The sequence below is a fragment of the Urocitellus parryii genome, chromosome 5 (assembly GCF_045843805.1).
Source record: "Urocitellus parryii isolate mUroPar1 chromosome 5, mUroPar1.hap1, whole genome shotgun sequence".
NCBI classification, from domain to species: domain Eukaryota; kingdom Metazoa; phylum Chordata; class Mammalia; order Rodentia; family Sciuridae; genus Urocitellus; species Urocitellus parryii.
The window spans coordinates 130,282,506-130,296,966 of record NC_135535.1 but is presented as its reverse complement, the minus strand read 5'-3'; the positions used below and the strand labels follow the sequence as shown (position 1 = coordinate 130,296,966).

The window sequence follows — 14,461 nt, the reverse complement described above, 5'->3', positions numbered from 1 at the left end:
CTCTCCCCGCTGCCTGACAGTGTGATTTATGGCTGTTGTTTTCTACCAGTCCACTGTTTGCCCTCTAGGAGGGATTGGTCTCCTGAGCCTCCATAATAACAGCAGCATTTCCACAGACATCTTTTAATGACAACAGCACTGCATTCAGTAAGTCAGGCTAATTGCAGATGTACCCTATTAATTGCAAAAACTAGGAGAGGTTACATATTTTACAAGCTTTTAATTTGAAACCGCCCGAGATGATTTGTCTTAAGTGTTTGGATAGAGACGTCCATAATATTCAACAATTCACCATTATTGAAACTCCAGTCGAGGCAGTTATAGAATTCTGAGATTGAATCAGGTGAAAACAAATAGTGTGAGCTGTAAGTGGCTAAGTGGAGATTATTTTTGCAATGGAGACATTTTGCACAACTTATTCTTTTTTTATAAAAGCATCTTCTTAATTCTTGTTAATTGTGCATCTCTTTGATTTCAGCATTACAGAATATTCCAAATAAACTTTGATTCTTAAATAAGCAAAAGAAACTACTCATTGCTTCATTAGTGTACATTTGAAGCTTGGCATCCCATTTATTTAACTAGGGTAAAGCTCCCAGCTACACAGAGTGGTGTCCAGAACTCACTCTGGGATTGTATTTCTTTAATGTTAATGGGATGGCCATGGCTGGTCTGTGCATCCAACAAGAGTTCCAGGAGCCATGAGCAAGTAGACCCATATTTTCAGGTTTGGCTATACACAGTGGACATTTTACAAATATGAGTGGTAATTTAACTTCCATTTTCTTTCAAGCCCCAGATAGCCGAAGTTGTTTCCTCTCACTATCTGAGTGCACATGGCTTGTTTCTAGAGTGGACTTGGGCATAGTCCCATGGCTCAGTTTGCTATTGCCTTACCCCACTTGCTGGCATGGCTTCTGGCAGCCCCTGCTTTCCTGGAGGGGAAGATAGTGATAGACTCAGAGGGGAGCTTCCTGCCTACAATCTCAGTAAAAAAATTAGATGTGGAAGAACTATAGAAATCAGCTAGCTGGCTTCTCAAAGTTATGGAACTGGCCAGTTGAGGTACTAGATGTGCAGCCTGTTTCTCTGGTCAACATTTTTCTACACTGGGCATCGACAGCCAAGGCAGTGTCTGTGTAGTCCAGTGAGTGGGATGAAGGTGAGTCCTGGGCAAGCTTGTACATGTTTGCAAGGCTGTTCACCTAAGACATTTACTGCTTCATTTTCCTAAGATAAAAATCAGAAAATGGTTAAAACAGGTGTGGCCTTCATTATAGTACTATACAGAGGTTGAAGTTTGTGAATGGGATGATGGAAAAGAGTGGTTATAATAATACAGTTCTTACTTGTCGAACCTTTTTAAAGGTCCCAGGTATTGTTTTGAATCTCCAAAGCAATTTATTAACTCTTTAAATGTGGAGTGTGTTATGACACATGAGAAGATAATTCTTCTCTGTTTTATTTCTTCAAAATTTGTTGTGCTCTTTGCACTCTTTTATGCTCTGTTGAATTAAAAAGCATTTTAATCCTAGTTCTTGAAGATGATATTAGTAAAATTACCATTTTTTAAAATATTTTGAATTCTATATAGTTTGTATGAAATGGTTTTAATTGCTTGATGATATTAGACTTTCGAGTATTTAGCTATTCTGATATTCCTTATGATAAGCCTTGTTAGGTTAATGTATTGTTGGGCTTTAAAGTAATAAATTTTTGATTTGGAGGTATGGACACATCTGTCAGTTTTGGAGATTGAGTTTTGCTAGCCTTGTAATAAGGATTTGAAATGCATTCTTTTTCTGTATTTGGGAACAGTTCTATAGCTAGTTCTATTCCTGTGTCACTTATAGAAAAACATACATCTTTTTCAAGTTCTTCAGTATTATTCTGCTCAGTTGGTCTAATTTTTCTTGAGTCCATTTTCATTAGGGTAATTTTTTTTGTAACTATTGTCTTATGTCAAAATGTTCAGATTTTTTTGGCATGTGGTATTGGTTAACACTTTTGTATTCTCTACATTGGTTAACTGTTTCTTTAACATTTCTAAAGCTGTACAATGAGAATGAGTCTGTTCTTTTGGCTGAGTTTTCAGAAATTGGTTTGGTCTTTTCAAAGAGTTTTTTTTTTTTTTCTCCTCATCAGTTCTGCCAGGTTTTTTTTCCTATAAGATTCTTTTTTTTCCTTTTTTTATTCTGTCTTTTCTCTTTTTAGTTTATTGGGTTGATTATACATATTGATCTCGGCTTTTAAAATTTTTTTATTTTTTCAGATTTTAACCTTTCTGAGTAGCATATTTGTAAAGAATGGGTATATTTTATTCCTTTTTTTTTTTTTTGGAGGCAAAGAGTAGGAACTATGGAATGAAATTGACCAAATTATGCTATGTGCATGTATGAATATATCACAATGAATCAACTCACTTTTATGTATAATTATAGGGCGCCAGTTAAAAGTAAATAAATAAATAGATGGAAGACCAGTAGAGGAAGGGGGAGGGATGAGTGAAGAGAAAGGGGAAATGTTGAAGGGGAGACCAGGTATTCTTTGTGCATGCTAAGGCTCTGTTGATAGCTATGAAGGGAGCTTCTTGGTGGCACTGAAAGCCTTTGTATACCAATTTTTAAAACTGTATCCTTTAAACATCCTTTTCTCAGAAGCTGTAGTCAGGCCTCAGGACAGGTTGTGGTTCTCAGGGCTTTGCTTTTGTGTTTGTTGCTGTGTTTTTGACAGGTAAAGGTGAATGCTGCTTCTTAGTATTTTACTCCCTTTAAAATTTAAAACATCCCTCTTGTTTCTGTTCACTTGTTTATCTCATGTTCATTTTGCTAAAACTACCCTTTTTTGTTTGCAGTTCTTAGTGTATCTTTGATTAATTCTGTTTCAGCTTTCATTGTGGGCCTGGTTTGGGTCTCCTTTAAACTCAAGGCTAGAGTTTTGCCTTACTCCAGGGAAAGTCTTGCTGTTAATAATCAGCCATCATGGTGACCTCTAATGTATCTTTAATCTGCAACTTACTATCTGTTTATTACATTTTCTGGTTTTTTTTTTGCTATTTTTAATACTTTTCCCCCTATAGTAGTCTAATAGTTTTATATCCTTTATCTTTTCTAGTGTTTATATAGAGTCAGCAACCATTAGTCAGTAATAGGCTTAAATTTTTGACAAGTGTAGTTTAACATATTTTTCTCTCACAGTTAAGACTTAGTACAGTATCTATTCTGTGTTTCATTTTGCCTGTGGATAGGGTGTGGTTTATAATCCACTTTTATTTTACACCAATTTTACTCCAAGTTATATTAAGCTAAGCAGGAATTATAGTATAATTTAAAATATATTTTATATTTTAGATAATTTATTAACAGTTTCATTTATATTTAAAAGTGTTTAATATTTAGACTATTATGTTCTAATAATTTATTTTAAGATACACAAGTATGTATATTACATTTCCCCATTTTAAATTTTAAAAAAATTATTGGTGCATTATTAGTATACATATTAGTGGAATTCTCTATTATGTAGTCATGCGTTTATTTTCCCTTTTAAAGTTTTTCTTTGTAGTATAGTAAGAGGTAGTACAGCCTAATACTTAATAGTTCCAGCTTTGGGATGGACAACCTTCTGCTTTGGAATTCTGACTTTACCACTCCCAACTTTGTGACGTGGTATATTGGTTACTAAACCCAAGCCACAGTTTCTGCATATATAAAGTGGGGTTAGTGGTGGTTGCTCTGTCCTCACTCAGCGGATTGCTAGGAGCATGCTGTCTGTCGAGAACATACAGGGTAGAGAGTGTTGCTTTAGCTCTTCCCAGAGGGCAGCATCTGCCTGTTTGTGCACACCTCTCTGCTTCTGAATTCAGCACACTGTGTATCTAGCCAGCCTCTGGTTGGCCTATATTCTGAATCTTTGCCTATCTGAAGCTGGAATTTAAAAATTTTTTTCATCAAGCATAGCTGCTTATTGGATTGATGCAGAATTCCAGGATCTCCACTTCTCCCCTCCCCTGAGAACTACATAAAGATTTTTTTCTTTGCTTTTTGACATATTTAGGGTTATAGAAAGAAATGCCCAGTGCAGGAGGTCTTTCTTCTCTGAAAGGAATCTTCTCTTTCTCTGTTTTGTTTTGGTCAGAAGCCATGGCATTCTCTTTCTTTTATTTCTCTTTTTAGAATTCCGACATCCAGAAGGATATGCCTTTTCAGTGTTTCTACCTGACATTCTGGGATTTTTTTTTTCTTTAGACTTACATCTCTCCTCAGTGTATTAAGTTTTTTCCTGTTTATATCCTTTTCACTCTAGTCTCCTGGAATTCATGTTATATATTGTTAGAAGTTCTAAATTTGACTTCCTTATCCCCATGAAGTTTCTTTCATTTTCTTTCTTTATTTTAAAACAATTAATCATTTTCCATTCATCTTGTTATTTTGAGTTTAACAAGGGTGGAGACAAAGAATAATGAAAATTGAGGGCTTAACATATTATAACTTACTCTTTCTTTTTGAGAGCTCCCCATTCCCTACCACCAATAGCTTTATTAGTCACTGTTTACTACCTTACAGATTAAACAAATATAAAATACACTTTTACTGCTGAAAAGGTATTATTTAGGATATGTGTATTATGTTTATACATTTTTATAAAGTGTCCTAAATTGTGTCTTGATTGAAAGGGTGTCACTTTAAGTCATGTTCACTGTATTTTACTTCCTTTTTAAAATGGGCCTTCCTATTTTATTATGATTTTAGGAGAAACTAATTCGAGATATTGCTCATTGTCATGGAATTTTGATAACTTCTTACTCCTACATTCGTCTGATGCAAGATGATATTAGCAAGCATGACTGGCACTATGTGATCTTGGATGAAGGACACAAAATTCGAAATCCAAATGCTGCTGTCACACTTGCTTGCAAGCAGGTATGACCTCTCATAACAAGGAGTTTATAGGTTGGCAATAGTATTTAATTTAGAATAGGCTTTCTGCTTTTAATAACACATTAATTAATTCCTTATGCTTAAGAAATTAAAAATATACATTTTACCTAAATGTAGAAAATTCTATATGCTCACCCTTAATTGTTTTTTAAAACTCTGATTGTTCACATTACTTAGTGTCTCTTATAAGGATCAGTTGTTAGAATGTAACCAAATCTTACTCTAACCTGTATTATTCAGTTTGATATAAGAAAAAAATTTCCCCATTTTTCATCTATATGTAATTAAAGAATTATAATTGCATAAAATGTTTTGAGGAGGACGAAAATGATATAAGAATTAAAATGAGTAAAATGTGTTAAATAATGGTATTACACAGGAGTTTTTTGAGGCAGTGATATCCATCATCTGTTAAAAGGCGAATTTATTAAGAAGGTGCTTTATTTCCCAAACTAGTTTCGCACACCTCATCGGATCATCTTGTCTGGCTCACCGATGCAGAATAACCTCCGGGAGCTCTGGTCCCTCTTTGACTTTGTCTTCCCGGGGAAGTTAGGCACATTGCCTGTGTTTATGGAGCAGTTCTCTGTCCCCATCACCATGGGGGGATATTCCAATGCTTCTCCAGTACAGGTAATGTAGTAGACAGGTGACAACTTTGGCATTTTAGTATTAAAATGTTGTTACTAATATTGTATTTTGTATTTTGTAGCCAAGTCATTCAGAATGTAAGGGAAATGGCCAGGCTTATAAATTGGTATCTGATAAAAATCAGATAATTATTTCTGCTTGATATACTTTTCCAGATAAACTTTTTTAAAAATCGTGTAAAATATTTACTTAGAGGAACTACCTAAAATTAAACTTTTCTTTGCAGAACAGAAATGAATATTTTGGGTTGGTTGTTCCTGGGTTTTTTTCTGTCAGATAAATTAAAAAATGATACTATGTGTGATCACAAGAACAGTGAGAAATCATGAAGTGAGAGCAGATCAGTTCAGCATATAATTTAGTGCAAATTGGGTAGTACATCTTATGAAGTAGTGAAAAGCTTTAGAAAGGGGACACCAGGACAGATCGGATTGGATTGTTAGGGGAAATGATATGTCCCTTAACTCAGTTCTGGGTAATAGGCCATGGAGAATGAGTGCCTTCTCGATGAGGCAGCAGGTAGAGTATAGCCACACTTCTTGGCTAGAACAATGAAGAGACTTGCTTGGTTGGACTGGAGATGCTTGTTTGGTGGAAGGTAGTAGGAAGTTGTGGATGCTGGAACTGGGGCCCAGAAAAGGAGGCAGTGGTGCTCAGGGACAACAGGAAGGTGTCTGAGCAGGCTGCTGGAAGATGGTGGTTCTCAGGGATTGCTCAGGCTGCAGTAAGGTCATGAGGAGAGAGGCTGGAACTGAGGGACCTTTGGGGACTTTCGGTAGTAAGGACAGTGAGGACATGAACTTGACTGGTAGTCTGAGAAAGACAATGAGGAATAAAGAGACCCAGGTGGTGCATTTAGGCACTTCAAGCAAAATGTAGAGACTAATAGAATAAAGGAAATGGTGGTGATAGGGACGGGGATTTTCACAGGCAGGAACCTTAGGAGCTAAAGCTAACCTGACGAAAATTTGTGTCCTTTGGGGGCAGGCTCCAGCCTTAAAGAGAGGCAGGGTTTCCGCACAGCCCTTCTCAGGTGGAGGGTACAACTGTGGGGGCATGCCTGGGCCAGGAATAAAGTCTTCCATCAAAAGAGTTGCTCACATGTTTTGAAATATTTAACTAGAAAAAGAATTTTAGACCATTTTAATACCTTTATATCAGTACCTTTATCTTTAATACCTTTACACTTTAAGATCGAATGGTTTTTTACTTAACTTTTGCAAGGGCTCTCTTCTTCCTCTCAACCCCTGCTATCCTTCAGTTAAACCATTTTTTTTCCCTTTTAACTTGCCATTTTAAATCATTTCAAATTGAATGAAATTTGGCAAGAATTGTAAAAACAAACTCGCATGTTCCCTTCATCCAGATTTACTGATTATTGGCTTTTTCTAACATTTTACTGCATTTACTTATCATCTTTCCATCCCCTCAAATAAATATCCACAGATTAATGCTATTTTTTTTTCTGAAACTTCTGAGTAAGTTGCAGTATAATGCCACTTTCTTTCAATCCTTCAGTGTGTTTCCTAAAAACAAGGGCAGTTGCTTACATAATTATAGGAGGCAATTTAGCATTGATACAGTTCTGTTACCTAATCTATTGTCATTCATATTCTGCCAATTGTTCTCAAAGCTTCCATGTCTCTTTAGTCTCTCTCTGTTAATCTGGAAAAGTTTCTCTAATCTTTCTTTTGCCTTTCATGACCTGGACAGTTTTTAAAACTATAGACCTGTTATTTTTCTTTTTTTTTTTTTTTTATTTTTTATTTTTTTATTTTTTTAATATTTATTTTTTAGTTCTCGGCAGACACAACATCTTTGTTGGTATGTGGTGCTGAGGATCGAACCCGGGCCGCACGCATGCCAGGCGAGCGCGCTACCGCTGAGCCACATCTCCAGCCCCAGCACCTTGCTTTTTCTGAGACTGGCTTTGAACTCTTGATCCTCCTGCCTCAGCCTCCCAAGCCGCTGGGATTACAGTTGTGCTCTACTGTGCCTGGCCCTAACTATCTTTTGATCATAAAATCTTTTAGTTTTGATAGATCTCTTTTTTTTTTTTTTTTTTATTGGTCGTTCATAACATTACATAGTTCTTAATACATCATATTACACGGTTTGATTCAAGTGGATTATGAACTCCCGCTTTTACCCCGTATACAAATTGCTGTATCACATCAGTTACCCTTCCATTGATTGACATATTGCCTTTCTAGTGTCTGATGTATTCTGCTGTCTGTCCTATTGTCTACTATCCCCCCTCCCCTCCCCTCCCCTCCCCTCCCCTTTTCTCTCTCTACCCCTTCTACTGTAAATCATGTCTTCCATTTGTATTCTCTTGACTTACCCCTCCTTACCTCTTATATGACATTTTGTATAACCCTGAGGATCGCCTTCCATTTCCATGCAATTTCCCTTCTCACTCCCTTTCCCTCCCACCTCTCATCCCTGTTTACTGTAAATATTCTTCTCAAGCTCTTCGTCCCTACCCTGTCCTTGTTTACACCCCTTATATCAAAGGAGTCATTTGGTATTTGTTTTTTAAAGATTGACTAGCTTCACTTAGCATAATCTGCTCTAATGCCATCCATTTCCCTCCAAATTCTATAATTTTGTCATTTTTTAATGCAGAGTAATACTCCATAGTGTATAAATGCCACATTTTTTTTATCCATTCATCTATTGAAGGGCATCTAGGCTGGTTCCACAGTCTTGCTATCGTGAATTGAGCTGCTATGAACATCGATGTAGCAGTGTCCCTGTAGCATGCTCTTGTTAGGGCTTTAGGGAATAGACCGAGAAGGGGAATAGCTGGGTCAAATGGTGGTTCCATTCCCAGCTTTCCGAGAAATCTCCATACTGCTTTCCAAATTGGCTGCACCAATTTGCAGTCCCACCAGCAATGAACAAGAGTGCCCTTTTCCCCGCATCCTCTCCAGCACTTATTGTTGTTTGACTTCCTAATGGCTGCCAGTCTTACTGGAGTGAGATGGTATCTTAGGGTAGTTTTGATTTGCATTTCTCTGACTGCTAGCGATGGTGAGCATTTTTTCATGTACTTGTTGATTGATTGTATGTCCTCCTCTGAGAAGTGTCTGTTCAGGTCCTTGGCCCATTTATTGATTGGGTTATTTGTTATCTTATTGTCTAATTTTTTGAGTTCTTTGTATATTCTGGTTATTAGGGCTCTATCTGAAGTGTGTGGAGTAAAGATTTGTTCCCAGGATGTAGGCTCCCTATTTATCTCTCTTATTGTTTCTTTTGCTGAGAAAAAACTTTTTAGTTTGAGTAAGTCCCATTTGTTGATTCTATTTGTTAACTCTAGCGCTATGGGTGTCCTATTGAGGAATTTGGAGCCCGATCCCACAGCGTGTAGATCATAACCAACTTTTTCTTCTATCAGATGCCGTGTCTCTGATTTAATATCAAGCTCCTTGATCCATTTTGAGTTAACTTTTGTGCACGGCGAGAGATAGGGATTCAGATTCATTTTGGTGCAAATGGATTTCCAGTTTTCCCAGCACCATTTGTTGAAGATGCTATCCTTCCTCCATTGCATGCTTTTAGCCCCTTTATCAAATATAAGATAGTTGTAGTTTTGTGGATTGGTTACTGTGTCCTCTATTCTGTACCATTGGTCCACCCGCCTGTTTTGGTACCAGTACCATGCTGTTTTAGTTACTATTGCTCTGTAGTATAGTTTGAAGTCTGGTATCGCTATACCGCCTGATTCACACTTCCTGCTTAGTATTGTTTTTGCTATTCTGGGTCTTTTATTATTCCATATGAATTTCATGATTCTTTTATCTATTTCTACAAGATATGCTGTTGGGATTTTGATTGGCATTGCATTGAACTTATAGAGAACTTTTGGTAATATCGCCATTTTGATGATGTTAGTTCTGCCTATCCATGAGCAGGGTATGTTTTTCCATCTTCTAAGGTCTTCTTCTATGTCTTTCTTTAGGGTTCTGTAATTTTCCTTGTATAAATCTTTCACCTCTTTTGTTAGGTTGATTCCCAAGTATTTTATTTTTTGGGGGGATATTGTGAATGGAGTAGTTGTCCTCATTTCCGTTTCAGTGGATTTGTCGCTCATATACAGGAATGCCTTTGATTTATGCGTGTTGATCTTATATCCTGCCACTTTGCTGAATTCATTTATTAGCTCTAATAGCTTCTTTGTAGACCCTTTTGGGTCTGCTAGGTATAGAATCATATCATCTGCAAATAGTGATAATTTAAGTTCTTCTTTTCCTATTTTTATGCCTTTAATTTCTTTTGACTGTCTAATTGCTCTGGCCAGTGTTTCGAGGACTATGTTGAACAGAAGTGGTGAGAGAGGGCATCCCCGTCTTGTACCAGATCTTAGAGGGAATGCCTTCAATTTTTCTCCATTCAGAATGATGCTGGCCTGTGGCTTATCATAGATTGCTTTTACAATGTTGAGGTATGATCCTGTTATCCCTAATTTTTCTAGCGTTTTGAACATAAAGGGATGCTGTACTTTGTCGAATGCTTTTTCTGCATCTATTGAGATGATCATATGGTTCTTATTTTTAAGTCTATTGATGTGGTGAATAACATTTATTGATTTCCGTATATTAAACCAGCCTTGCATCCCAGGGATGAATCCTACTTGATCATGATGTATAATTTTTTTGATATGTATTTGAATCCGATTCGCCAGAATTTTATTGAGGATTTTTGCGTCAAGGTTCATTAGAGATATTGGTCTGTAGTTTTCCTTCTTTGATGTGTCTTTGTCTGGTTTCGGAATCAGGGTGATGTTGGCCTCGTAGAATGAATTTGGAAGTTCTCCCTCTTTTTCTATTTCCTGAAATAGCTTGAAAAGTATTGGTGTTAGTTCCTCTTTAAAGGTTTTGTAAAACTCTGCTGTATACCCATCCGGTCCTGGGCTTTTCTTAGTTGGTAGTCTTTTGATGGTTTCTTCTATTTCCTCTATTGTTATTGGTCTGTTTAGGTTGTCTATATCCTCCTGGCTCAATCTGGGCAGATCATAGGACTCAAGGAATTTATCTATGCCTTCACTATCTTCTATTTTATTGGAGTATAAGGATTCAAAGTAATTTCTGATTATCTTCTGTATTTCTGAAGTGTCTGTTGTGATATTGTCTTTTTCATCCCGTATGCTAGTAATTTGGGTTCTCTCTCTTCTTCTCTTCGTTAGCATGGCTAAGGGTCTGTCAATTTTATTTATTTTTTCAAAGAACCAGCTTTTAGTTTTGTCAATTTTTTCAATTGTTTCTTTTGTTTCAGTTTCATTAATTTCAGCTCTGATTTTAATTATTTCTTGCCTTCTACTTCTTTTGCTGTTGTTTTGCTCTTCTTTTTCTAGGATTTTGAGATGAAGTATGAGATCATTTATTTGTTGGTTTTTTCTTTTTTTGAGGAATGAACTCCAAGCAATGAATTTTCCTCTTAGAACTGCTTTCAATGTGTCCCATAGATTCCGATATGTTGTGTCTGTGTTTTCATTTAACTCTAGGAATTTTTTAATTTCCTCCTTGATGTCTTCTAAAACCCATTGATCACTCAGCAACCTATTGTTCATTCTCCAGGTGATGCTTGCTTTTTCCTTTCTTCTTTTATCATTGATTTTCAGTTTCATTCCATTATGATCAGATAAGATGCATGGTATTATCTCTACCCCTTTGTATTGTCTAAGAGTTGCCCTGTGACATAGTATATGGTCTATTTTTGAGAAGGTTCCATGTGCTGCTGAGAAAAAAGTGTAGCTACTTGATGTTGGGTGGTATAGTCTATATATGTCAATTAAGTCTAGGTTGTTAATTGTGTTATTGAGTTCTATAGTTTCCTTATTTAACTTTTGTTTGGAAGATCTGTCCAGTGGTGAGAGAGGTGTGTTGAAGTCTCCCATGATTATTGTATGTTGGTCTATTAGACTCTTGAACTTGAGAAGAGTTTGCTTGATGAATACAGCTGCACCATTATTTGGGGCATATATATTTATGATTGTTATGTCTTGTTGGTGTATGGTTCCCTTGAGCAGTATGAAGTGTCCTTCTATATCCCTTTTGATTAGCTTTGGCTTGAAATCTATTTTATTAGATATGAGTATGGACACTCCTGCTTGTTTCCGCAGTCCATATGAGTGATATGATTTTTCCCAACCTTTCACCTTCAGTCTATGTATATCTTTTCCTATCAAATGCGTCTCCTGTAGACAGCATATTGTTGGGTCTTGTTTTTTGATCCATTCTACTAGCCTGTGTCTCTTAATTGGTGAGTTTAAGCCATTAACATTTAGGGTTATTATTGAGATATGGTTTGTTCTTCTATCCATATTTGTTTATTGATGTTACTAAACCTGATTTGTTATCCTCTTTGACTACTTTCCCCCCTTTACTGTCCTACCTCCCATTGTTGGTTTTCAATGTTGTTTTCCATTTCCTCTTCCTGTAATGTTTTGCCAAGGATTTTTTGAAGAGATGGTTTTCTAGCTGCGAATTCTTTTAACTTTTGTTTATTGTGGAAGGTTTTAATTTCATCTTCTAACCTGAAGCTTAATTTCGCCGGATACACGATTCTTGGTTGGAGCCCATTGTCTTTCAGTGTTTGAAATATGTTATTCCAGGATCTTCTAGCTTTCAGAGTCTGTGTTGAGAGATCAGCTGTTATCCTGATTGGTTTACCCCTAAATGTAATCTGCTTTCTTTCTCTTGCAGCTTTTAAAATTCTCTCCTTATTCTGTATGTTGGACATCTTCATTATAATGTGTCTAGGTGTGGATCTCTTATGATTTTGCACATTCGGCGTCCTGTAGGCTTCTAGGATTTGGGATTCTGTCTCAATCTTCAATTCTGGGAAGTTTTCTCGTATTATTTCACTGAATAGACTGTTTATTCCTTTGGAATGGAGCTCTGTGCCTTCCTGTATCCCAATGACTCTTAAATTTGGTCTTTTGATATTGTCCCATAATTCTTGGATGTTCTGCTCATGGTTTCTTAGCAGACTTGCTGAGCTGTCTATGTTCTTTTCCAGTTGAAATACTTTGTCTTCATTGTCTGATGTTCTCTCTTCTAAGTGATCTACTCTGCTGGTAGTATTCTCAATTGAGTTTTTAAGTTGGTTTATTGTTTCCTGCATTTCTAGAATTTCAATTTGTTTGTTTTTTATTACCTCTATCTCCCTGTGAAATTGATCTTTTACTTCCTGGATTTGTTTGTCAATGTGATCTTTCATTGTCTGATTTTGCTGTCTCATGTCTTCCTTGAGACTCCAGATCATCTGAAGCATATATATCCTGAACTCTTTATCTGATATTCCATCTGTTGCAGCTATTACCTCTTCTAAAGTTGAGTTGACCTGCATTGCTTGTGGTCCTTTCTTTCCTTGTCTTTTCATACTGCTCGCGTTTCTTTCTGCTTGGTGCAACTGTTGTGTTTTGAAATTTACCCCCTATTTATTTATGTTGCTCTTGTATACTTGAAAAGTCTCCCTTGCAGGTGCGGGCGGCGGCTGTGCCCCTACTCCAATTGGGGTGACGTGTCTACCACGCTGGCGGCTCTCTGGGCCTGTTCCGGGAGTGGAAGGCGGCTCTGCTCTGTCCCTATTCCAATTGGGGTGTCGTGACTACAATGCTGGCAGATCGCTGGGCCTGTTCCGGGCGTGGGCGGTGGGCTTGGCTGGCGGGATTCCACCTAATGGCAGTCCCTAACCTCCCTGCTTGCTAATTAATGGCTTCTCTGAGGCGCCACGCCTTCTGTAGCTGCGGGGCAGGCCGCGCGAATCAGTTGGCCTGGATCTCCGGGGTCCTGCTGCTGGCTGTTTTGATGTTGCAAGCTGTTGGAGAGTGGTGGTGTATTCTTCAGCTTTCCCGGATGGTGGCCACTGACTGCCTGGATGGAGTGTCCGCTGTTTTGATGTTGCACTCTGAAGGAGAGTGGCGGTGTATCCTTCAGCTTTCCCGGATGGTGGCCGCTGACTGCCTCGGTGGAGTGTCCGCTGTGGGGGATGGGACTGTACCGCTTCCTTCCCCTTCTGAGATCCCGTGCTCGGCCCAAGGGTCCGTGTGGGCTTGGCTGGTGGGATTCCACCTAATGGCCTTCCCTAACCTCCCTGCTTGCCAATTAATGGCTTCACTGAGGCGCCACGCCTTCTGTAGCCGCAGGGCAGGCCACTCGAATCAGTTGGCCTGGATCTCCAGGGCCCTGCTGCAGGCTGCTGGGATCCCTGGCACTCTATCACTTTGATTTTTTCTGCTTGCCCCTCCCCCAGCGCTGGCTAGCCAGGTTTCCTTTTGGCTGCTACTGGGAGGAGGGGTTGGAGGTCAGGTGTCTCTGGTTTCCCCCTAGCCTGTATGGAGGCTCAGCTTGATACTCCCTCTCCCGGCAAGCCTAGGAGAGATTTTATGCGAATTCCCGCTGTCTGGGGGGTGAGCTGAATGACACCGACCTGTTTTGATGTCGCACTCTGAAGGAGAGTGGCGGTGTATCCTTCAGCTTTCCCGGATGGTGGCCGCTGACTGCCTCGGCGGAGTGTCCGCTGTGGGGGATGGGACTGTACCGCTTCCTTCCCCTTCTGAGAACCCGTGCTCAGCCCAAGGGTCCGTGTGGGCTTGGCTGGTGGGATTCCACCTAATGGCCTTCCCTAACCTCCCTGCTTGCCAATTAATGGCTTCACTGAGGCGCCACGCCTTCTGTAGCCGCAGGGCAGGCCACGCGAATCAGTTGGCCTGGATCTCCGGGCCCTGCTGCAGGCTGCTCGACCTGTTATTTTTCTAGACTGTACCTAAGTTTGGGTTTCTCTTATGTTCCTTCATATTTGGATCAGATTATACATTTTTGGCAGAAATATTGCAGGAGTGATCTCTCTTTCTCAGTGCATTC

The 14,461-nt window shown here is 38.6% G+C and overlaps 1 protein-coding gene across 1 annotated transcript in view; it reads left to right on the top strand.

Annotated features, from left to right (window-relative positions):
* Positions 1–14,461, top strand: part of Ercc6 (ERCC excision repair 6, chromatin remodeling factor) — an 87,510-nt gene that overhangs the window by 47,869 nt on the left and 25,180 nt on the right. The window contains exons 10-11 of the mRNA XM_026410857.2: positions 4,752–4,922; positions 5,397–5,573. Of these exons, the coding sequence (XP_026266642.2) occupies positions 4,752–4,922; positions 5,397–5,573 (348 nt within the window). The remainder of the gene's footprint in view (positions 1–4,751; positions 4,923–5,396; positions 5,574–14,461) is intronic.